This window comes from Lytechinus variegatus, chromosome 1 (assembly GCF_018143015.1).
Source record: "Lytechinus variegatus isolate NC3 chromosome 1, Lvar_3.0, whole genome shotgun sequence".
NCBI lineage: Eukaryota > Metazoa > Echinodermata > Echinoidea > Temnopleuroida > Toxopneustidae > Lytechinus > Lytechinus variegatus.
This window is the reverse complement of record NC_054740.1, coordinates 36,297,994-36,322,520: the sequence shown is the minus strand read 5'-3', so window position 1 is coordinate 36,322,520 and position 24,527 is coordinate 36,297,994. Positions and strand designations below refer to the sequence as shown.

The 24,527-nt window shown below is 36.4% G+C and overlaps 1 protein-coding gene across 1 annotated transcript in view; it reads right to left on the bottom strand.

Moving 5' to 3' along the window:
* Positions 1 to 1,452: 1,452 nt before the first annotated feature.
* The window catches only part of LOC121412976 (cytoplasmic dynein 2 heavy chain 1), an 85,428-nt gene continuing 62,353 nt past the window's right edge, over positions 1,453 to 24,527 (bottom strand). The window contains exons 58-79 of the mRNA XM_041605742.1: positions 23,871 to 23,969; positions 23,202 to 23,325; positions 22,607 to 22,770; positions 21,828 to 21,947; positions 21,214 to 21,348; positions 20,598 to 20,741; positions 19,103 to 19,258; positions 18,515 to 18,628; positions 16,840 to 16,971; positions 16,027 to 16,099; positions 15,201 to 15,361; positions 13,811 to 13,936; positions 12,509 to 12,619; positions 11,691 to 11,928; positions 10,713 to 10,915; positions 9,885 to 10,106; positions 9,096 to 9,311; positions 8,389 to 8,588; positions 3,229 to 3,310; positions 2,533 to 2,649; positions 2,053 to 2,124; positions 1,453 to 1,893 (exon numbers count right to left, since the gene is read on the bottom strand). Coding sequence (XP_041461676.1) covers positions 1,807 to 1,893; positions 2,053 to 2,124; positions 2,533 to 2,649; positions 3,229 to 3,310; positions 8,389 to 8,588; positions 9,096 to 9,311; positions 9,885 to 10,106; positions 10,713 to 10,915; positions 11,691 to 11,928; positions 12,509 to 12,619; positions 13,811 to 13,936; positions 15,201 to 15,361; positions 16,027 to 16,099; positions 16,840 to 16,971; positions 18,515 to 18,628; positions 19,103 to 19,258; positions 20,598 to 20,741; positions 21,214 to 21,348; positions 21,828 to 21,947; positions 22,607 to 22,770; positions 23,202 to 23,325; positions 23,871 to 23,969 — 3,096 coding nt within the window. The 3' untranslated portion in view covers positions 1,453 to 1,806. The remainder of the gene's footprint in view (positions 1,894 to 2,052; positions 2,125 to 2,532; positions 2,650 to 3,228; positions 3,311 to 8,388; positions 8,589 to 9,095; positions 9,312 to 9,884; positions 10,107 to 10,712; positions 10,916 to 11,690; positions 11,929 to 12,508; positions 12,620 to 13,810; positions 13,937 to 15,200; positions 15,362 to 16,026; positions 16,100 to 16,839; positions 16,972 to 18,514; positions 18,629 to 19,102; positions 19,259 to 20,597; positions 20,742 to 21,213; positions 21,349 to 21,827; positions 21,948 to 22,606; positions 22,771 to 23,201; positions 23,326 to 23,870; positions 23,970 to 24,527) is intronic.

Below are 24,527 nucleotides of genomic sequence, written 5' to 3'. Positions count from 1 at the left end.
TTTTTATTGAAAAAATTGAAACAAAAACAATGAAATAAAAGACTAAATCAACTATATCAATTTTCATAATTATCAAGGTGATAGTTTATTACACACTCCACAACTTCAGAATTGAAATGAAACAATAACTTTGCAAGTAGTTGCATGATAGCTATGGAATGTTAGAATAATGTCATCAAAATAAAGTTTTTTTCAAACACAGCACATCTAATCCACCTATTTAATATTCTATTAGAGACATTCTGTTAATTTTATCAATGTTAAAGGCAGATATGTTTTGGTATGAATATGAAATATAATATTTAAGTTTGTACAACACTTCACAGATAGATTTCATATCTCTAAGTATATTCAAAAGAAAAATTCACCAAATTACTTTTAACTTGCCTTTTCCTTAATATAAATCTTTCAATTTGACTTTTATGAAACAGGCTAAATACACTCACACAAAATAGACATCTGATATCTACAACAACTTTTCAAATATTGAATATGATTCTAATAACATACTTTAGAAGGTCACTATGTAACAAATGTACATAAGTGACCAAAATAATTCAATAGTATTATTATCATATCAACATAATGAGTATCGTTTCATATTTAATCAAACTAGGACGGACTGTAGCTAAAGATAAATAGTCTATGCAAGGGAAAAATTAATGATTTATTCATTGCTTTGCAGCAATTCAAATTGATCTATGTATATTTTCATTCATTTCATTGTATTCAATTTCCAGGAAAAAATATAAGCATAACAATATTGAATACAAAAAAAGAAAGATATAGTGATTGGTAAAAAGTTACACAAATAATATTGGATGACTAAATAAAGATATTTGTTTGTGAATTCTAGTAAATTCATATTGGTTTTTACAAACAAAACCTGTTCATATACGACATGCTTAACTTTAAGAAACAGATTTTTTTTTTTCAAAGAATATCATTAAACATACACTCTGTAATCTGTAGTTTGTGAGAACTATATTGACTCACCTAAGAATAAATCACTTCATAAAAATAAATCTGCTCAAATAAATAAAAAGTGATTTGACAACGTTATTAGTAAATTCAATTGATATCTTTTTATATCATGAATGTAAGATCATACAATTACATGAGATGCAAGATGTAACTTATCCACTAACCATTCACACAAAAGACATACCAGTTAGAAGTAAAAGCTTATAAATGTTGATTTCAAAACTAATTTACAATGGGGTATGTGAAATAAATGTAAATTGCATACTCATATTATCACCATGATGACACTATATATTTTTTGGTGCTGACATTTAAATTGTCCTCTTGAATATTGCTTTGAAAGATATTTTTCAATATCACTTTCACTGATTTTTAATGAAAATGATTCTCACTGCAGCTGTGAATAGTATGGTTCACATTGTTGGTATATCATTTACACATTCATTATATAGCGTTTCTTGGCAAAAACATTACTTTGTTACCAGTAGCTAGAACACACAGGTGGTATTTCTTTTCCCTTCTTTCTTCCAAGAAAAAAAGTCACACTTTACTGGTACGACATTACAAGTCCGAATTCATTTCTCTTGCTGTAATGTGAAAAACTCATTTATTTGTCTGCCTTTGAACTGGTAAATTGTCCTCTCTCTATAAAAAAAATAGTTAATTATGGGCTATATGTTCTGTAAGATCTGTATTTTGGCTCTGAAGATCATGTTCTCCATCACATGGTAATACAAGATGAGTGACAATCTTCTCTCTCTGTTCTATAAAGTAGACTGGTAGTATAACCCTTCTCAAGTCAACAATGAGATAACATTTATCCTACTGGTTCTGTAAGAAGAGAGCAGCACCAGTCTGTATCCAGTGATCTTGCTCTCCTCCGCATGGTAGTACAAGATGAGTGACAATCTTTTCTCTCTGTTCAGTGAAGTAGACTGGTAGTATAACCCTTCTCAAGTCAACAATGAGATAACATTTATCCTACTGGTTCTGTAAGAAGAGAGCAGCACCAGTCTGTATCCAGTGATCTTGCTCTCCTCCACATGGTAGTACAAGATGAGTGACAATCTTTTCTCTCTGTTCAGTGAAGTAGACTGGTAGTGAGATGCTCTCTGATGCATGGTAGGTGCTTGGAGTATCCTATGTAAAAATAAATAAAAAATAATGAAATTAATACATCAACTCATCATGTTGAGTTAGCCTCCTTTTTTTTCTTTTGCAATTTTGGATTCAATGCATTTATATTGTGAAATTGAATTAAAGTCCAACATGATTTTATTTTTCATCAACAACATGACATTAAGATTGATACTTTCTTCTGAATCGTATGACAAAATATAAGAGGCTAAAAATAATCAGAGAACTTTATGCAACATTAAAAGTTTTACATCGGAACAGTTTTTCCTTGAAGATAAATGAATTTGTTAAAGAAATGCAGGAGAGTGCCATCTTAAGTTGATCAATGTTAATGGTGGCAAGAAAAAGAGTAGAAATAAAAAAGGGAATATGAGTCAAGTTGAGTTGAGTTCAAAGAATAATTAGATTTACCTTGAGAACCCATGCTACACTACATGGTGGTACAGAGCAGACGCTAGGTGAGTCTCTCTGGTTCTCTGACAGTCTCTGTCCATCAAACGTACAACCCTCAAGGTGCAAGCCTCCAATCTGTACAGCCATAACACAATAAAAAAAAAGTTTATATATCAATTCACAGAGTACATAAAATCTTAAATACATTTATGTCAAGATCTTGAGAATAAAGTCCTAAATTTCATAAAAGGTAAAAATCCTAACACTAAGCTTAGTACAATAAACCTTTAAAAGTTTTCAAGCAAGATTTTTTTTTTTCTTTTGGGGGGGGGGAGGGTGGTGGTTACTTATATTGATTTTACTGGCAAGCTCACTTTGAAAAAAAAAAAAATCTTCTCATCAAAGGTTAATGCTAGCAGTTCAATTCAAAATTAATTGTTCTGTTATTGCTTTAGACTGCAGTGAAGAAAAAAAAACATTTTAACAAACTTCTTAATACAAATAGAGGATAAAGAATTTATACACTAGACTTAAAAAAACCCCACAAACATCTAGCTGCACGAGCAACAATATTTTCCTTTTGTCACCTTTTACAAGAGTACTATTCAAAGCTCCCATTACACCATTCAACTGGATAATTTATCTACTTTAGGTCCTTGCATAAATGCCATCTTACAAATGAATAAAAAGTTCCAAGATGCGTTTCTGACTGACCTTGACTTGGTATTTTGCTCCTGAGATATTACCAGACCAACGGCAGGCAAACTTGAGACCGTCCATTGAAGTCTTGGAATCCCTGTTAAACAAATCAAAAGTACGACTCACATTCATTTTCATAATCATAGCAAGATCCCTAACGTAAATTTTAATAAAAAAATGAAATACTACTCTTTCCAAAGTTATTCATAAGCACTATAAATTAACCATCAAACAATGTCAGCTAAATGAAGGAAACTGAAATACAATGAAGATCAACTACTTTATGATTTTCATGAATTTGACCAATAATAATAATAATAGCCAATTTTTATAAAGCGCTTTTCCCAGAATGGCCCAAAGCGCGTTACAGCACATTATTACCCCGGTCATTGAATTCATTTCAATCAAGCACGAAATGTGCACAATTTCCACTCCCTGGGGAGCATTCCTCGCAGCCGCATAATGGCACTGGCAAAATCAAATATACAATATCTTTCGCATCCTACCGGCTACCCATTTAGCACCTGGGTTGAGAGTGGCAAAGTGTGGATTAACGCCTTGCCAAAGGATGCTTGGCCGTGGTGGGATTCGAACACACAACCCTCTGTTTACAAGGCGAGAGTCAGAACCACTATACCACGGCTCTTCCACGGTGGATATACCAAGGTGGATATACCATCAACTTTTGTCTTTTAACTGTTATGGCATTGGAGTTGTTGTAACCTTAAAGTTTGAAATAATGAAATAGAAAATCAGGACCCTGTAGGTGCCTTAGTATTGTGATTCGAATCCTACTCCGAGTGTAAATTTCCTTCAGCAAGAAATTCATCCCTATTCTGCTGCACTTGACCCAAGTGAGGTAAATAAGGACCTACCAGGGATCTTTTCCTTGAAATGCTGATTGCCTAAAGGCGACCGCACACCTTACGACAGGTCTGCGACCCGATTTCAGAATAAAATGTTGTAGAATTTGATGCTAATATTGAGACTTGGAACATCTTACTATGTAATGTTCTAAATCATCGTACGAGTACCTACATGTATGATCAAATCTGTGACTATGCAATCATCCTTTTTAGAATTTCATATATAGTCGTGATGACGTCATAGCAGTCGTACGATTGGCTATGATTTGAAGCTAATTTGGCCTTTACTCCAAAATAAAGGCTTGTAATCTTTCAAAATGGTTATAAGATTATTCTTTCAATTATAGTCTGGTCTGTTAGCGTCAAAAATGCCCTACTTGTGGACACGGTGGACAAAAGCATGATTTTTTCTCCAGACCTTTGTTTATGTATAAGAATTAAGAATGGGGTATGCTCCAAAAAATCTGGCTGCAGGAACAGTGAAAAAATGGGTGAAAATGTCAGAATTTATGATTTGTCTGATATATAGACTAGCGCTAGTGCAAAACTCAATAGCAGTGCATTATTTTGCATTGGATTAGTTCTTGAATTCAGACCCTTTTTGAACAGATATTCTGTTTGTCCTCGCATCTCAATGCACCAAATATCTGAATGAAGATGCTAACCAAGCCGAAGGGTGACGGTGGAGGGGGTTGAATGTTGGTGTGTGTGTACATATTTTGGTCTTGGGGTAAAGGTGTGCAAGACACATTTTTTGCATGTGTTGGAAATTGTGTTGCCATGGTAACAGTGTATTATTGCAAAAATAAGGTAAAAATCTTGCAGTTAGAACCACTTCCTCTGTTTTTAACCGATTCTCATGAAATTTGGCACACACATTGGTCTTGAGGTGAAGATGTCTAAGACACACTTTTGTGTGTCTTTCAGAAATCTTGTTGCCATGGTAACAACATATTATCTGGTGAAAATTGGGGGAAAAACCTTACAATTCAAACTGTTTCATCAGTTTTCAATCAATTTTCATGGAATTTGGCACACACATTGGTATTGAAGTAAAGATGTACAAAGCACTTTTTGTGTGTGTTTCCAAAATTGTGTTGCCATGGGAACAACATATTATATGGCAAAATTTAGGTAAAAACCTTGCAATTTGAACTACTTCATCAGTTTTTTTTTTAGTTCCACCTCCCCAAGATGTGCACCCCTCCCCATATCACTTTTAGTTCTACTTCCCCATGCTCAAACCAGTCTACACCTTTGTCCCTCAGGGGTCAATGCATTTTTAAAGCTAGACATTACTCTTTTTTGGGGGGTGGGGTCTTTAGAAAATGACCTCATTAAAATTACAGTTAAAGGATTATGACTAGGAACTTAACCCCCCCCCCGAAAAAATAGGGGGCTGACAATACTTTTTAGCAGAAAATGCCCCCCCCCTTCAAAGGTAAGAAGAGTCCTTTGCACTTCAGACCATTCATTTGAAGCTTAATGCATTCTGATATGATAAAAAAAATTGTTTACAGTACCCAATTAACCATTGTTTATTTATATTCTCCTACTCAGTCTTTTATTCATATTCATATTCCGTTCCTATTCTTTCTTTTTAACTTTCACATCACTCTTGATTTTGAGCTTCACCATGCCATCTCCTTCTGTTTCCTGTCTCTCTCTAAGTATATTTTTTCTGACATATTTTAAAGTGTACCTTTAATCATGCAACTAATTATTATAGAAATATAAATATATACAAAAATATCTGCACTTGTTTTAGAAATTCACTTGCAAATCCATGACTCAGTAACATACCATATCAAAAATACACCTATGTGCACAATAGATTTCAGCCTTATATTTTCTTTCATTTAATTTTTTCAGTATATTTCTGTGACAGCCCCTGCTTCATGCTTTAAATAAAACATTGATTAATTGGACACCGGAAACTTTTTTTTTCAAAGCAGAATGTTTGAGGCTTTAAATTAATATGCTGAAGTGTAAAGGATTTCCTTTTTTTTTGGGGGGGGGGGTTAAGTTCCTAGTCGTTATAATTTCATTTTAATCTTTATGTGGCAATTTTCTAAAGCCCCCCCCCAAATAAAAAATGTAAGGGGTGTTTTTTTAAGAGTGTTTAAGTTCCTCATGGTCATGGCCTTTAACCTTCTATATTTTTATGTTGTCAGTTTTTAAGGACCTTCTCTGCCCCCCCCTCCAACAAAAGCCTATAAATATTATTGAAGGTGATTAATACCCTGCGCTATTATATGACGTTATAAAGGGGAATCAAACCCAAATAAACACTTGTTTTTAGAGGAAAATGAAAAATCAGACAAGTTTGTAGGTCAAAGTTTGAAAAATATCAGACAAACCATAACAAAGTTGTGAACATATTAAAGTTATAAACATTGGTAATCACTATACCCATGAAGACTTCAAATTGACCACTGTGATGTCACAGTGATTAAAGAAGGCAAGGACCACTCTTCCATGTACTGGAATAATTAATTAGCTAAAATTTCTTTTTTCAAAAGTTTTACTTCAAATTATATCTTTCTTTCATGAGGACATAAAACATACTACCTGGGTTTATATTACGGCCCCAATGGAATAGGGATTTAGGAGAAAACCAAAAATCCTGATAACTACTAGTCTTATGGGAAAGTTGTCCTTGCGGCCCCACCCCTTGTCATAATTTACTTACCCAGTTGCCAATTTGAATTCTACATACTAGTAGCCTTAGGGATCTTAATTTTAAAGCAGCCATAACTATATTTTGCTTGTCCGATTTCTTTAAAACTTTCACATTCTTATTTTTCTCCTTTTCCATGCACACAACATTATGACCAAGGCTTGATTCCCTTTTAATACTGAATATGAATCTTTACCCAAAATGAATATTTGTGTCAACTTTTATGAGCACAGGCTGAAAACTGAGAAGTAGACTGATCCACAATGAGTTTTCCCCATATTTCTGGCTAAATGTGGTTACCAAGGCAATGCATTCTCTGACAAAAGGTTCTTGCACATCTTTACCTCAAGGCCAATGTGTGAGCCATAATTATTTCATGAGAATTGGTTCAAAACAACAACAACAACAAACAAAACTGATGAAGTAGTTCAAATTGCAAGGTTTTTACCTAAATTTTGCCATATAATATGTTGTTCCCATGGCAACACAATTTTGGAAACACAGTGCTTTGTACATCTTTACTTCAATACCAATGTGTGCGCCAAATTCCATGAAAATTGATTGAAAACTGATGAAACAGTTTGAATTGTAAGGTTTTTTTCCCCAATTTTCACCAGATAATATGTTGTTACCATGGCAACAAGATTTCTGAAAGACACACAAAAGTGTGTCTTAGACATCTTCACCTCAAGACCAATGTGTGTGCCAAATTTCATGAGAATCGGTTAAAAACAGAGGAAGTGGTTCTAACTGCAAGATTTTTACCTTATTTTTGCAATAATACACTGTTACCATGGCAACACAATTTCCAACATATGCAAAAAATGTGTCTTGCACACCTTTACCCCAAGACCAAAATATGTACACACACACCAACATTCAACCCCCTCCACCATCACCCTTCGGCTTGGTTAGCATCTTCATTCAGATATTTGGTGCATTGAGATGCGAGGACAAACAGAATATCTGTTCAAAAAGGGTCTGAATTCAAGAACTAATCCAATGCAAAATAATGCACTGCTATTGAGTTTTGCACTAGCGCTAGTCTATATACCAGACAAATCTGAACTCATAAATTCTGACATTTTCACCCATTTTTTCACTGTTCCTGCAGCCAGATTTTTTGGAGCATACCCCATTCTTAATTCTTATACATAAACAAAGGTCTGGAGAAAAAATCACGCTTTTGTCCACCGTGTCCACATAATTCCGCTAACTGACCAGACTATTAATTTCAACCTCAAATAAAATGATATGTTCCATTCACATCTTCAGAAAATGAGCAAAATGCGATTTGTTCAAAAAATTGGATCGCGAACAGTCGTAAGGTGTGCGATGGCCTTAACGGGAAGCTCTGCTCAAGCCATGGTAACTAAGCTGCATTTTTCTTGATAAGAGTGCTTAGAGACTTCTGATAAGGGTTAAATGTTATATGAACAATCTTGCCTACTGAGGCCACCCAAGGGAGACAGAAAAGATGACCACTAGATACAGGTGGTCTTTAAAGAAAGGTTCGAAACACATATTCCCTTCAAGAGGGATTCAATTTTGAAAGCCACTACAGACAAGTGACAAACAGGTTTGACTGTATAGGCATAATTACTATTATGATAATTATTATAATCATACCTTGCTGTTTGTTGCCTGAGTGCATTCAGGAAGGTATCTGGATGGAACAGTTCTGACAGATTGAGGGTATCAGAGAGAAGACTATTCCTCTGAGCTTTCTCAACCCACCCCTGTATAGCCATGGTACGGCTCACTATGGTCTTCAGGTATAACACAGGATCCTCTGGACCCTCCCATTTGCTCTGCCATGATAGGGGTGTCTGTAGGGAGAGGGACATTGGAATGAAGAATTCAAATGCAATGTCATTAACTGAAAGACCCCTAAGGTCTCAACTGTTGACAGTGCAATAATCTGTATTCCCCCAGAAACCAGATGCAATTGACAGATATTTTTTTAGTGAAAATCTTTGAAATGGTCTCAAAATCATCATTTATCAATCAATAGTTGTTTGCTATCCATCATCTAATGAGGTTCCCAATGTGACTGTTATATATCTGAACACTTGTAGATGTCTAAGCAGATTCATTGATAGTCACAGTAATTATAACTTCCTATATTATTGCTTTTTACAATTTCTAAAGTACTTTTCTTTATCTGACTTTTGATTTCCATCGTCATTTAAATGCTTGGTATATTTCTTATATCACAACCCGTATAAAACTAGGAAATTCAATCAGTAAAAGAAAGATTAATCAGATATTTATGAATAAGTAATAAATCTTTTTGAAACCATGCATACTTTCCTTATATAGAGAACACAACTGACCTCTTGTTTGAGTAGATTACTGGCCAGGGCTTGGACTTCACTGGTCAGCAACGACGTCCCTCTAATGACCTTACTGAGGGCTGCCAGCGTGGAGTGGACAAACTGGACCAGTTGAAGGGCATTGTACCTCTCTAGTTGAATGAAAGAATCAATGGGTCCCTGGGTACCGCTACGGTCACTCGGAGGTTGAGCCTTGGTCTGGATCAAGTTGGATCCCTTTGTGAGTGGGGTGAGATGATTACAGTAAAGTTAATCAGGAATGTAACAGTCATTTATTCTATTTAAAATAGTGTCAAAAGCCACTACTATGGTTATAATTTGCATGCAGTTGGAGGTATTGAACATGCTTCTCTCTCAATCAAATATTACACACTCTAGAACGATGAACTACAAATTTCTTACCAAGGCATAAATAACCACTGTCTACCATATTACCCTAAAATGTAGAAAACTTAACAAAATCCAGAGGCGTTCTTGTTCCGTTTGTGCTAAAAACTGATGATTAGAAGGGAAAAGAAGCCGAGTGGGATTTCTGCTAAAAGTGGCTTGGAATTTTAACTGGAGTGATTTATCATTTGTAAATATGTTAAAGTCCTGCATCATTTTTTCTCATTGAATATTCTGCTAGGCACTATTAAGGAAACAACAAATGTTTCCCCTACAATGTAATATTTGTTATACATTACTACAAAATCTTTACATCTGACTAGCTGAGAGGAAATTAGTCAGTGCATGTCGCTGACAAAACTTTTCATGAAACACTTCCCAAATAAACCCCATTCACCATACCTGGTTGAGTTTCTTCCACAGGCTCAGTATAGGGCCGAGTTCTGTGTTCCACTTCTCGGTGTCAAACTTCTCTGCTGCTTCAGCAGACCGACGTAAGATCTTGAGCTGAGAGATGACCTGTCCACTGATGATCCTCTGTGAGGAACGCTCTATGTTGGCTGGTAGACCAAAGAAAGATGGCTTGTCGTCATCAGGGAACTTGGACACCATCTCAGTGAAGTCCTGTCAGGTCAAGATAGACATTAATGAGTTATAACACCGTCCACAAAGTTCATCTTTGAATAAAGAGCTGTTTTGTTGTGATTCTTTGGATCCAGAGTTCTGTCTCTGGAAATTATCTGATAACTCTAATTCTTGGAGCTTACTTTTCAATCTATGATCGAAACCTTGCCTTTACTCTCTTTGAAAACCATTTTTTCATTCCGCACATAATTGCAAACAGAAGTATTCTTTATATAAAATTACAAGGATACCAGATGGAACCAGTTGTAAACATCTTGAAAGCATTTAAGAATGCCAAATGTCAAACTTGAAACTTTATTTTAAAAAGTTACAAATCACTTAATTTTCTTGTAGGTATCGTTTGATAGAATCTATAATTAAAATTCCATTGCAAATAAAGCAAATAAATCAGAGTTTTCATGCAAGCTCAAAGACCAGGACCCGTTCCATAAAAGTTACTATTATGGTAACTTTGCCACCTAATGGTAACTACCATGGTAACGATCAACAGCCAATCAGAATTGAGCATTCCATGCAAGTTACCATAATGGTAACTTGCAACAGGGCCCAGAAGTACAGCTGGGATAAAATCAGGACATTGGATACCTTGTAATATGAAGATACTGGTATACTGTTTCCTCCAGGAAGCTTCTTCGACCTACGAGAACTGCTTCCTCCAAGCATATCTTTGTTGAAGTACTGGGCTAGGTAGGATCTTAGTACACGCATGTCAAAGGGATTGTCCACTCGACCGCCATAGATGGCGTTCTCAAACAGCCCATAGATAAACTCAAACTGGACTTCTTTGCCTGTATGTACAATACCCAGGGGAGAAAGAAAGAAAAAGAGTGGATTTAGTAAAATGACTTCAGTGCAGTGCAAAAAAACAAATATACATATGGGGTCTATTTCATAAGGTTAACTACCATTGAAATTTTGATTATGATTGGCTGCTGAGATCTGTTACCACAGAAGTTGCCATAATTATAACTCTTTATGAAACATGGCCCCAGTAACTAAGTCTCTAGTCAGCACTATCTCACTAGAAATTGAGCCCAATGCGTAGAATTACACATTAATCGTTTGTATACAGTGTGACATATGATGACTCTCCAGATTTCCATTGGGATACATAACTCAATGCAGCTTAGCAAACAGCAAATATTTTCATTTCTATATTCAAGACAATTTTCAGCACCATAAAATGGAATATTACCAGACCAAACATTATTAAGTAATGAATAATAGCTCTGCTGATGATCTCTGCACCAGCTATAAGGATGTTTGAACAAACGCAAGAGTGATAAATGTCATAAAGCTAATGAAATATAGAATGGCTCTTGCATTAGAAATTCAACCAATAATGTTGTTAATATATTAGAAAGATTCAGTGTAGAGACTTTGGTTGTACACCATGTATTCTTTTGTGGACATATATTTTGTCCTGAAACAAGTATATCTTGCCGTCGATAGTAGAGTGAGAGAATTTTGGAAAAGCCGACAAGATAATGAAAAGATTATTTGAACATTTGGTTAAAAAAGTGCACTTAAAGGAGCTAGAAGACACATATAAATGAGACTTACCTTTTCCATGGCATAGTCTATCAATGATATCGGCACCAGCTCTAAGATCTGACATGGAGAACTCATAGAACTTGGTCCAGCCTTGAGGGATGAAGTTCCTTCTCTCTTGACAGATAGCATGGAACCAAGCCAGGGCAAAGAGAGCCTGGGCTCGGACTACGTTGTTCTCCCTGCCAATGAATTCAGGGGTCCAGGAATCGTAGCTACGCAGGAGATTCTTCTTGATACCTGGTGGAGCCTATAGATAGGTAAGGCAATAAATAGAGAGAACTGATCATAAAAGAATTAAAAACAATCACCTACTGCTGATGATAGAAATGAAAAAAGTCAATAAGCTTGGTAAGTTCCCTAAATATGTATTATAAGCCTACATACATAAATACAATAAAATGTGAAATATTTGGGCAATTATTAAAAACGTTTCATGGGAACGTTGTTGTTTCATCATGAATTTTGCAGTTATCATGATCATTTTGCATACTGAGTAGTAAAGGAGTTTCCTTGTGATCTGAACAACAGAGTTAAAATTCAATTTGTATTATTAATTCACGTCCAATTGAAAGAACGAAAAGGGAATTATACAACGTAAATAAAGATTCAATGACAAAATGTAATTATACAAAAACAATATAGTAAATAAATATCCACTTGCTGAAAGCAGTTTATACAATCTAATACGTTGTACAATCTTAGGTTTACAGCTAGAGAAACGCATCTCTTTCAAGCTTTCTGCTTGAAATCGAGCAATTTCCTTTGCCATAAAAGCCGCATACATTTGTTTACATTGATTTAATGCATAGGGGTACTAAAAACCTTACCTCATACGTAATCTTGAGACTTGACTGTAGAAGGATTGTAGGGAATTTAGGATGACTCTCGGCAGTCAACCAAAGTCTAAAGTTATCATGTGGGCTCAAAGCGTTCATTTCCTAGATAGAATGTAATGAGAATTAATCATGAGAACAATGAGATCAATCACAAAAGTCACCATTTGATGGACCAATTACAATTGCTTTATCAAGGATATCTTATTGGTGGTGCTTCTTTTGGGCCCTGCATAATGTTATGCTATCATTAAGCATTTTATTTTTTCTTATACATGTACGACAAGTGCATACCTAAAGGGTACAGGGTCCCATTATCATGGCATGACTTGATCAAGGATTTTATTGAAGGGCACTTTAACCAACTGCACCGTCATTGCCTTGTTTCTTTAAACATTCATTAAAATCCACTGAACTGGAGCGTCGTGGCCCAGTGGATTAGTCTCTGGACTTTGAAACAGAGTGTCATGGGTTCTAATCCCAGCCATGGCGTCATTTCCTTCAGCAAGTAATTCATCCACAGTGTGCTGCACTCGACCCAGGTGAGGTAAAGGGTACCGGCAGGAAGTAATTCCTCAAAAAGCTGTGTGCACCTGAATAGGTCGCCTAGCTTAGCCGGGTAATAATAATAGCAGGGCCCGCTGGGAGAACAGTTTGTTGGAACTGAAGTGGCTACCCTGGGTAAATATACTGTTATTATTATAACATAGCATTCATTTTCCATAGTTTTGATATATATCCACAAAACACTTCCAGTGAAAGATTTGGAACCATCCTCTATCAGGAGGGATAAGTTACATAGTGGCTCGAATTCACAAAGGTGGTTTTGAGTCCAGATGCAGATTTCCTGTATAAATTACGCTTATTTTACCACGTATAAAAATATGTCCAATGCTGATGCGCTTACGTCACAGTACGCCAAATTGACGCCTGTTACCATGGTTAGATGCGCAATTTCATTCATGAGACCACTGTTTGAAGAGTGGACTCATTATTCAAAACAGTGGACTCATTAATAAAATAGCATGGATAACTACGGCAACAGGCATCAATTTGGCGCACTGTGGCAAAAGCGCTCATCAGCATTGGACATTTTTCATCATACGGGGTAAAATAAGCGTAATTTATACAGGTAATCTGCATAAACCATGGACTCAACCGTGGGTTTTCAAAACCACCTTTGTGAATTCGGGCCAGTATGTTTAAAACAAAAGATCATCACAATGATATTTCATACAATTGAAACTCCTCACGGGCTATTCAAGTTGCAAATCTGTTCATAATAATTTCACTAACCTTCTCAAGAACGGGTAACCACGCAGTGACCAGATGAAGGTTCTTAAGACACAACCATTCTCCATTCCTTGAGCACTCGTGAAGAAGCTGCATAGCAATATCAGCTTGACCTTGACCCATAGCAACCTATACAGAAGATAAATTCAAGTCATTATGGAAGTCGGTGGTTGAATGAAATCCATTTCATCTCTTTATTTCATATTTCATGAATGTACTTGTCTTTGGCTCCAGAGATTATAATTTGCTCTTTGTCAATCAATAAAGACAGGAGAATTGGCAATAATTTTACAAATGGCTGCATTTCAGGTCATCCATATTAGGCCGTGTTTGTGCTTCCACTTTTGAGGCCAGATTCAGCGTTTCAAAACGTGGTTAGTCCAAAACACGGTTGCGCCATGCTTACTTTCATTTAAACGCTGTTTCAAAACGCCAATCATAAACTCACAAAAAGGTACGTTTGTAAATGTCGTTTGACCCGAATCAGGCTTTCTGGGGAAGTATAAACAGAACCACGATAGTAAACGTGTTTAAATGACATCATTTGGTACATGCTTCCGGTGAGATGAAAATCCGCGGGCAAATACAGTTGCATTGCCCCATGTTATCTCCACGTAATAACAACACTCGGAAAAAAAACTTTCGAAAAAAGGCGCCCAATTTGACCTCGCTTTCCTGCGACGCCAGCTGGAGATCGTGATTTCGCCTCTGAAAAGTTAAGCATAAACAGCACTCCCAGAACCTTATTTACGATCGGCGTTTTGAATCAACGTTTGAAAACGCTGATTCTGTCCTTGCAATGGAAGCATAAACACACCCTTACAAGCATACACTACCATCAAGAAACATCCAGGCACCTTTCATTACAAGACCCTGTGGGTAAGAAACAAGTTAAGATAATAAGAGAAGTAATGTCATTTTTTCTGACGACAATTGCTCCGATGGAAAATCTGCACGTTATAAAGCCAAGCATAAAATCTAACCTCTGAAACTAAATAAACCCTAATCAGAGCTACCAAGTCTCATGCATTATGCGTGAGACTCAAGCATTGTGGACTCTTGTTCATCCCCTCAAATCTCTGTCTCACGCAACTATCACATCCTATCCTCATATACATTGTACACAATGTCTGTGATCTCACTCAGATTCACAGAAAATCTCACACATAGCTGGTCTTTGAACTTGGCATCTCTGCCTAATCCTTATCTTTACATTATTCTGAAACAAAAACTCTATTACAATCCTAACTCTAACCCTATGCCCTCTGAGATATCAAGACCGAAGCAAATGTCGCAGGAGCAAATGTTGCGTCACTGTAAAACTATACATCATGCATAGGAAAATGTCACTTCATTTTTTTTTTTAATGATCAAAATGGACTATATGACTGACCTCATGGTAGTGGTCGGCTCCAATGACCTCTGCAGCAACTTCCTGCAGTTCTTGGGTTGGATCAGCTCCAGGTGATATGATGATGAGGACGGGTTCACTAGGAACGGTGTCCTGATACAATCGCTTCAGGTTGATGGTTGGTGTGGTCAATTCCTTCATTCCTAAAATGAAAGGCAAAAAGTTCCTCCATTATACAAAAGTTTGTCATGAAAAAATACATAATACTTGTATTTATGTCAGGCAAATGAGAATGGCATAAATAATGGTTCCATTGACCATATATAATAACTTTAATAAATTTTACAGAGTTTTTATTCCTTTTATCAGATGCTTCAAAAAATCACTTATCATTACAGAATATAAGGATCCACATTCAAAAGACTTTCCAATCAAGCGTTAAGCACTTTGTTTTCTCACAAGAATATGAGAAGTCTTAATTTCATCCTTATCTATTACGTTATGTTATGATCACTTTAGTTTTGTTTATTGTTTATCTCTTTGGACGGTGAATTAATTTTTGGGGAATAATAATCACAATTGTACTGATGATATTTTCTTTGAATATAGAGTTCCAAATTTCACCATCGAAATTGATAATTATTGAATAGATGCTACCCGAGAACTATGGCTATTTATCACATTCCCCAGTATTAAGGTAAGGGAGAAAAGTAATTATTACGATTGTTGAATTTAATTGTACGAATGTGCAAAATTGCAACATCAGCTCAGCAAGAGCTATGCAGTAGCACAATAGTTATAATTTAGCAGAGAGTGTGCATCAGAAAAAGTTATTATCATTATTACATCAATGTAGAATGTATCTCACCCAATCCTCTCTGAGCAAAGAAGGTCATTGCACTTTGCAGCCTGTCAGGTCGAATGGCTTGGATGAGCAAAAGCTGTTAGAGAGAGCAACAAGTACCAAAAGGTCAAAGATTAATTCTTTACCCCAAGACAAGAATAAAGTCTATACATATGAATACCGTTTCCATGAGAATCATTCAACAGAAGTTTCTCCTTCCTTGGATCCTGTAACACTTAGGCCCGAATTCACAAAGGTGGTTTTGAAAACCCATGGTTGAATCCACGGTTTATGCAGATTTCCTGTATAAATTACGCTTAATTTAGTGCGTATCATAAAAAATGTCCAATGCTGATGCGTGCTTTTGCCACAGTGCGCCAAATTGACACCTGTTACCATGGTTAGATATGCTATTTTATTCACGAGTCCACTGTTTGAAGAGTGGACTCAAGAATAAAATAGCGTGGATAACCACAGCAACAGGCGTCAATTTGGCGCACTGTGACAAAAGCGTGAATCAGCATTGGACATTTTTGATACACGCGCCCGATGCGTGCTAAACTAAGCATAATTTATATAGGAAATCTGCATAAACCATGGACTCAACCGTGGGTTTTCAAAACCACCTTTGTGAATTCGAGACATAGGGATTGATCAACGCGATGATTTCTATAAATTATTACATTGACTATTATGCTACAGGACCCAGATTTTCTATGATTTTAGTGATTTTACCTACAATCTCTCTGATTTCAGACAAACTGGGAAACAAATTCACAAGACTTTCATAATTTCTATGATAGCTGTGAACAGACCTCAGAGGATAAAAAATCTCACCTGTTGGAACGGTGTTATCTTCTTCTCTAGTGATGTTGGGAATTCATGCTCACACTGAGTGCTACGGTTGAACTGACCCCAAAGACCATTGTCTGTCAGGCTCAAACTCTGGCCTACAGATGGGAAGGTAGCCTGAATGGAGAGTGAGAAAATAGAGAAAACGATGAACAGGAAATAATTGTCTGAGCTAAAAATAATGCAAATTTGGCATTTGTTATGAGACTAACAGATATTTCTAAAAACCTGTTATGAACACTACTGTTTATATGTAGATGACATGATCAGAGGCAAAACTGTGTCAAGTGGAAATGAGTAGGTATTCATGCCAATGCTCCTGTCAAGCCAAAGTGACTTCAGGACAAAGTTGAAGCAACCACAACATATTACCCTGGATGTTAAAGCCGGTGTGATAACATGCAGCACTTCCAAACAGTGTACAAATGTTACATATCATTGTCATTATCATTATGAGCTATTGAAATCTTCAATAAAAAACAAATAAATAAATAACAAAAATCTGATTATGTGTACCTTTCAGGGGACATCATAAATGGTCAATCTCGACCAGCCAGAATTTCCTGATCCAGTAAACTATCCCAATCACAAAAATCTTGATATAATTAGTAACTTTCCAGTGGCATAAACAAGGCAAAAGCAATTTGGTGTCTCGCCCACTTATGAAAATAACCAAAAATATCATGATTTGCCAGGGCATGCAAGAGATTATATCGAAAATTCATTGCGAAATGACTGGGATGGAATAACACTTGTCATAAGAGCCTTGCACTTAAACTTTAATGTTGAACGGAAAATGACCTTTGACCTTACCATGTGACCTCCAATTGCAACATAACATGTAGGTCGCCTAAGTACATCTACCATCCAAGTTTTGTTGAAAAGTAACTTACGGTTGCGGAGTTAGGTGTCATAAGAGAGTCTTGCATGTAAACTTTAACTTTGACCTCAATATGACCTTTGACCTAACCATGTGACCTCCGACTGCAGCATAACATGCAGGTCCCCCAAGTCCATCGACCATCCAAGTTTGGTTGAAAAGCGACTTACGGTTGCGGAGTTAAGAGTCTTGCACGTACACTTTAACGTTGACCTTACCATGTGATCTCCGACTGCAGCATAACATGCAGGCCCTCCAAGTCCATCTACCATCCAAGTTTGGTTAAAATGCGACTTGTGGTTGCGGAGTTAGGTGTCATAAGAGAGTATTGCATGTAAATTTTAACGTTGACCTGAAAATGACCTTTGACCTTATCATGTGACCTCCGACTACAGCATAACATGCAGGTCCCCCAAGTCCATCAACCATTCAAGTTTGGTTGAAATACAACTTACGGTTGTGGAGTTATGTGTCATTATAGGTTTGTGACGGACGGAGGACGGACGACATTTGGATCCCTAAGTCTCGCCTTCACCTCTGGTGGGAGAGACAAAAATTGATGACTTTTTAAAATTGATCTCTGAAAGGTCAAAACCGAACATCTGTTACCATAACCAAGGCTGCCAAAAATACTGTTGGATCCATTTAACAGTCTATACAAAATGCTGGAATTCTAAAACAAATTAGCTTTAGACCAATGAAATGACATACATTCAGTAGCTTATAACAGATGTTTATATCTTTATAGTGATAACGTGTGTTATGAAACAGGGCCCTTACCATGAATGAAGCTAGAGCTTTGTGTCTATCCTGATCTACCCATGAAGGCATTGAACCGCTCTGTTGGGATTCACGTACATCAGCAACTATCTGACCCAAGAATGCTTCCCATTCCTAAATGAACATTGGGAGAAAATATTTGGCACAATGAAATGACTTTGATATTCATCACAAAAGGACACATCATCTATACAAATCAAATCTATATATTCTAAGAAAATTGTCATGACATAAATTAAATACAAAACAGATTGCACCATATCTCACAGGTATGTGCTTCTAGTGTTTTCTTGTTTCATTTGAGCTAACCCTTTGTCGGGGGACTTTATCTGTATTTGTAGATCATCGTTTTTCATTTGTCACTGATATGTGATCTTGGTTTCGATTGCCTTTAATCATGTGAATAAATGATACACAGAGACAAATGGGCAAAGACAAAGTAAAAATAAGTTTTCCTAATTAATAACTGATACTACCAATGTTAACAATTACACTTTTTTTTGCATTTCAAGGTAAATGCATCTCATAACACACCGAATGCATCACTGCTAGAGCAATGTTGTGAGGATAAACTTATCAAGAACTTACATTTTCCTTGAAGTGGTTAGGATGCATGCCATGAACCAAGTGTAGGGCAAACATAAGTCTATCAGCCTTGAAGAGAGACTGACATACATACTCGTAGACCAGCATTTGAAGAGATTTGATCAGCATCTGAATCCTCATCTCTGTACTGCTACCATCCTGTAGAAGAAATTGCTAATATTAAGGCGACCGCACACCTTACGATCGGTCTGCGACCCGATTTTGGGATAACACGTAGTATAATTTGATGCTAATATTGAGACACATGGAATATCTTACTGTGTAATGTTCAAATCTTTGTGCGATTACATATATTCAAATTTGTGACTATGCTATCATCCTTCTGAGAATAAAGGCGAATTTAATATCTAGTCATAATGACGTCATAGCAGTCGTACAATTGGCTACGATTTGAAATTAAATTGGCCTTTACTCCAAAATAAAGGCTTGCAATCTTTCAAAATGGTTATATTAGTATTCTTTCAATTACTTTCAACCTCTAATAATATATGTTTCATTCATATTCTCAGAAGATGAGCAAAATGCGATTTGTTCCAAAATTGGATCACGAACATTCGTAAGGTGTGCGGTGACCTTTAGAGATAAAAATCAATGAACATCAAGATTTTCAGAATATCAGAAGCTGAAAAGGCAGATCATTATTGATTTTTTTTGCTTTTTGATGATTTTTTTTTGGGGGGGTCATCCAGAAGAAATGTCATCATCATAAAAAAAAGGCATCACAAGTGTAACTGTTGTTATGATAAGTAAGATTAAGTAAGGAATTGATTGATTTACATCCTACGATGCTAAGAAACCAAACCAAACACCTATGACATAAACTATTATTTGATCAAAGAGTAAATATCATAAATTCAATGTCATTATCACACATGGATAGACATATGTATACGATGTGTTTATGATGAGTCTAGCCTTTAGGAGGCTCGGCTTGTTAAAGCCCCCTCACACTTGACCAAATGTAGGCGGACGAAGGGTGACGAATGGGAAAAATGAACGAAATGCACGTGAGTTCAAATAAAATTTCAGTCAAATCATGCGATCAGTAACTATTGTCAAATTTTATTAACGAACGGTAAGCGAAGGATATCGATTTTTCAGTTCACCTCTTTGAGAAAATTGCGGCCGTTCAACATGTTCAAACTTTCTGTGCGAATTCGAATAACTGCAGCTGTTAATTCAGAAGGTGTACAAACTCAAACACGAAGGGTAAATATGATTTACTATGTTACCATTGAAAACGATTTCTTAAAAAATGCCTTTCGTCAGCCATTGCAAGGCAAATTTCAGGCAATTCGGTTAGGTGTGAGGGGCTCTTAAGACAGAAGTAACTTCCATGGACCCTATAACACTTGAACCCAGCGAAGACTGGTAAAGTGTGGAAGCATGGTATGACGGCCAATATTTTCTAGGATTTACCTATCTTTTTCTTACTTTGTCACTGATTTCTTTGAAATGGAAAGCCGGCATATCTTACCATCCTGCCTTGTAATGCCTTTGAGAACAGACGCAGGAAGGCACTGAGGCTGAAGCGATACATGTTATTCAGCTTTGCAAGGTCAGAGATCACGAAGAAGAGGGCACTACCATTCTCAGCCAGTGGCAAGTATGCAGCTCTTTCCTGCAGCAGAAAATAAATACATAGAAACCTGAGTATAGAGAGAGATGATCTTTACAGCTAGAAGGATTAAGACACTATGAAATTCAAAATGGAAAAAAAATTAACCATTGTTATCACCACTATCATCATCACCACCATCACTACCACCACCACCATCATCACCACCACAATCATCACCATCACCACCACCATCATCACCACCACCACCACCATCATTACCATCACCACCACCACCACCATCACCATCACCACCACCACCATCATCATAACCATCTCCATCATCACCGTCATCACCACAACCACCATCATCATCACCACAACCACCATCATCTCCATCTCCATCATCATCATCATCATCGTACTCATCATCATCACCACCACCAATACCATCATCGTCATAATCCTCCTCATCATCATCATCATCACCATCATAAATCTTCATCAATTACCATATAGATATTGAAATTCTTACCTGATCCAATGATTCCTGTAGCTGAACAGATTCTACCAGAGACTGGGTAATGGTCTGACTGCTTTCTTTGGTCTTATTCAAAGACTCCAACAGAGCTTTGTTCTCTAAGATATTTCCTTCTGCCTTTGCTAGAGTCTGCAGACGATCAAACATAAGATTGTATGATATGGTAAAGATCCTCTTGCAGCTTTTCTAGTTTGAGCAAAGCATTATCTATTCATGTTTTAAGGTAAGACTAATTTCTTCAAAGCATCTTCATCAAAAGCTGATTTACTATGTTTCGATAACTTACTTAGGATTATTTTCGGAATTGTTTAAACAAAGGTTATAACTTCTTCTGCTTGTGCAAGGTTAAACAATGCCAGATTTAATGTCATTTCTAATGTCATTTCATGATGTCTTCCTCTGACAATTTGAGTGAAATCCTTGGTTCTGATTGGCTGAGAACACTGGTTCCTGTCAGAGTGACAACTTGTCAGTACTGAAAATTTAATGAAACAAGGTCCTGGAATCTGAAAAATTGGCCTCTCCAGTAGAAGGAATTGTGACATTGTGAATAGTTCATACAAGTGCAACCCAGTGGCATCATCAAGTGATTGAACATGGGTACTTACCTCCAGCAGGCTTTCCTCTAATTGAGCTAGCTGAATCTTAAGATCTTCCTCTTGTTTGAGTAATGCAGTCTTCCTCACCTCTAGCTCAGGCTTCTCATGCTGGATAGTGGCAGCCAGAAGCTATAAAAACATCAACAAATACAACTGGAATAGAGAACATTACAAAATTCAGAACTATGTTTGAACAGAGATGAAGAACCCAATTACAATCCAAATCTTCTTCTTTTGTGTCCATCATTTGAGGGTATACATGAATGTCATATATTTGGCCAGAAGTTGGCACATTGCACACCAGTCTTATTTGCAGTCACATGACCTTTTTGGCTACATTGCTCAGTGAGATTATGGTGGGCTCTTATTTTGACGTTGTGCACAAAATGGAATGTTTGTTATCTTAAGGGTCTTTGTCCTTCTACACATATTTCATTTGCTTCTTATATGACCAGTAAGATGAGCAACAATGTGAAGACAAGAGCTGAGAGGTTGAATATTACACTTGGTGGTTTTTCTTTCCTGAAGGAATACTTCACATACTACTAGAACAGAACTTGAAATATTACATATTACTGCAACTGAATGAATAATCTTCAATGGATTTGTGCTGCTGCTGCTTTTTTTGTTTGGTGTCACCTGTGCCTGGGAGGTGAAATGCAATCTGAATCACTATGACTCACAGGTCTCTCCTCCCGATATAACTGATTGGGGTGCAGGTGGACCACTACACTGCAGTTTCCCCTCCTCTTATACAAATTATCAGAATTAAAATCAATAATTATTACCTGACCAGTAAGACCAGCCCTGGTGGTGGTGAAGTTAACCTCTGAGATGATAGATGCTGCATCAGGTGGTATCTCCGGGTTTGGATTCCTTGTTGTCATGAAAAGACGGAAGTCTTCATGGTAATCAATCACCTTGTCACCGATCTGAACAACAAACCTAGGACCTGGTGGATCAATGAAATATAAATGGGAAACTTATCTGCTTAATGCACTTCAAATCAGGGAATAACAACTTACTGAGCTTCCGGAGAAAATTGATGAGAAAGTCAGAAATCTTCATAGACATAATCAATCTGAAGTTAAATTTCGGTAGCTTCTATTTCATCAAACAAATTCACCTAGGTGTTGAGTCATAAAATCACTTCCTTTCAACCCCCTTTACCTCCAAATCACAAAAACCATCTACACTAACCCCCCCCCATTATTCTGTCGCAAGGTAGTAATAGCATATTAACCATTGAGGTGAAAATACTTTTCTTTTTATTTAGCCACGGACATTGATTTTTCTTGTCTTATTCCTTCAAGGTGTGTGTGTGTGTGTGGAGGGGGGAGGGGGGTGTTATGTCACAATATATTGATAAAGTTTAGTTAATACCTTGACTGATGAGATCAGCCCTGAGTAGAGGATAGAGGACTGGTTCAATCTTATCCATCTCCTGGATGATAAGAGTCTTTCCAAACCGAACGGCCAACTCAAGGGCTGTAGAGAAACTAGCATCCTGTGAAGGTAGAAAATAAAAGGGGTATAGAAAAACATAAAGCAGGTACACAGAACAGACAGTCTTTTTTTTTTTAAAGAAAATAGGATTGGGGTAGAAAACCTAATAAAGTTTAGTTCCTCCTTTAGGACAGTGAAATGAGGACCATCAAAGCACTGACTTGTTTCTCTATCTCCCCTCTCTTTCTCTCTCATCATAACTGTTTGATTTCCCACATAATGTCATTTAAAAATATTTTTTCCAGCACAAAAAATACATACATGAGTAATTCAACTAATAACCACATAAGGATATCTTTGAAGAGATTGTAGTAGAATGTACCATAGATACTCTATGTCTATCTCCCCTCCATACAATTTTTATTTCACTATTCTTTTTCCATTTTTCTTTCTTCTAAATGTTTCTCTAGAATAACCAAACAGCAAACGTAATAATAATCCTTGCGATACAATCTCATTAACACTATGTACTCTTCACATCTATGTGATTCCAAACAGACAAACTGTAATGACCTCCTATTGACCTTAAGGTGAAAGGTTACTGACCTGTTGATTGACAACCTCTAACCTTGCTTCTTTGAGATGTGTCTTCAGCCATTCCGTTGCCCTCAGAGACGGATCAATCAAGAATGGTCTCAGAGAACTCTGTTCACATCATAAAAATAAGTTTCATGATTCTGTTTTCAAATGCATTAATTTTGAAAGTATCAATATAATTATAATTTAACATATTTCACCCCCCCAAAAAAAAAAAGGATTTTATCAATTGAAAAATTCAAAAAGTAGATTTTAATGAGATTTTCCTTTATCAATCCCAACTTTTGCATAAAAAAGCACATAACAAAATGTAGCAACATCTCATTTGACCATTTAGCAATAGCTTCAAAATAGCTTTAAAATGATACATGAAATAAAGGCTATATAGTGCCATTATAGAATATTGGGAAGGCAGTTGCTTGCTAGAAAAACATGTTTAGAATGCTACACTAAAATTAATCACTGTACCATCACAAATAGAAAGGTATAAAAAAATTGGCATAAAGATGAAATTGCGATATTAATGGTTTAAATAATGGATGGATTTGTATCGCTTTAAAATATCACCAAATGTAAGATACAGATTATATAAGATTTATGTGCTTGAATGAAAATGTTACATTTTGCGCATAATTATGACATAAACAAGGTGAAAATGGAGAATGT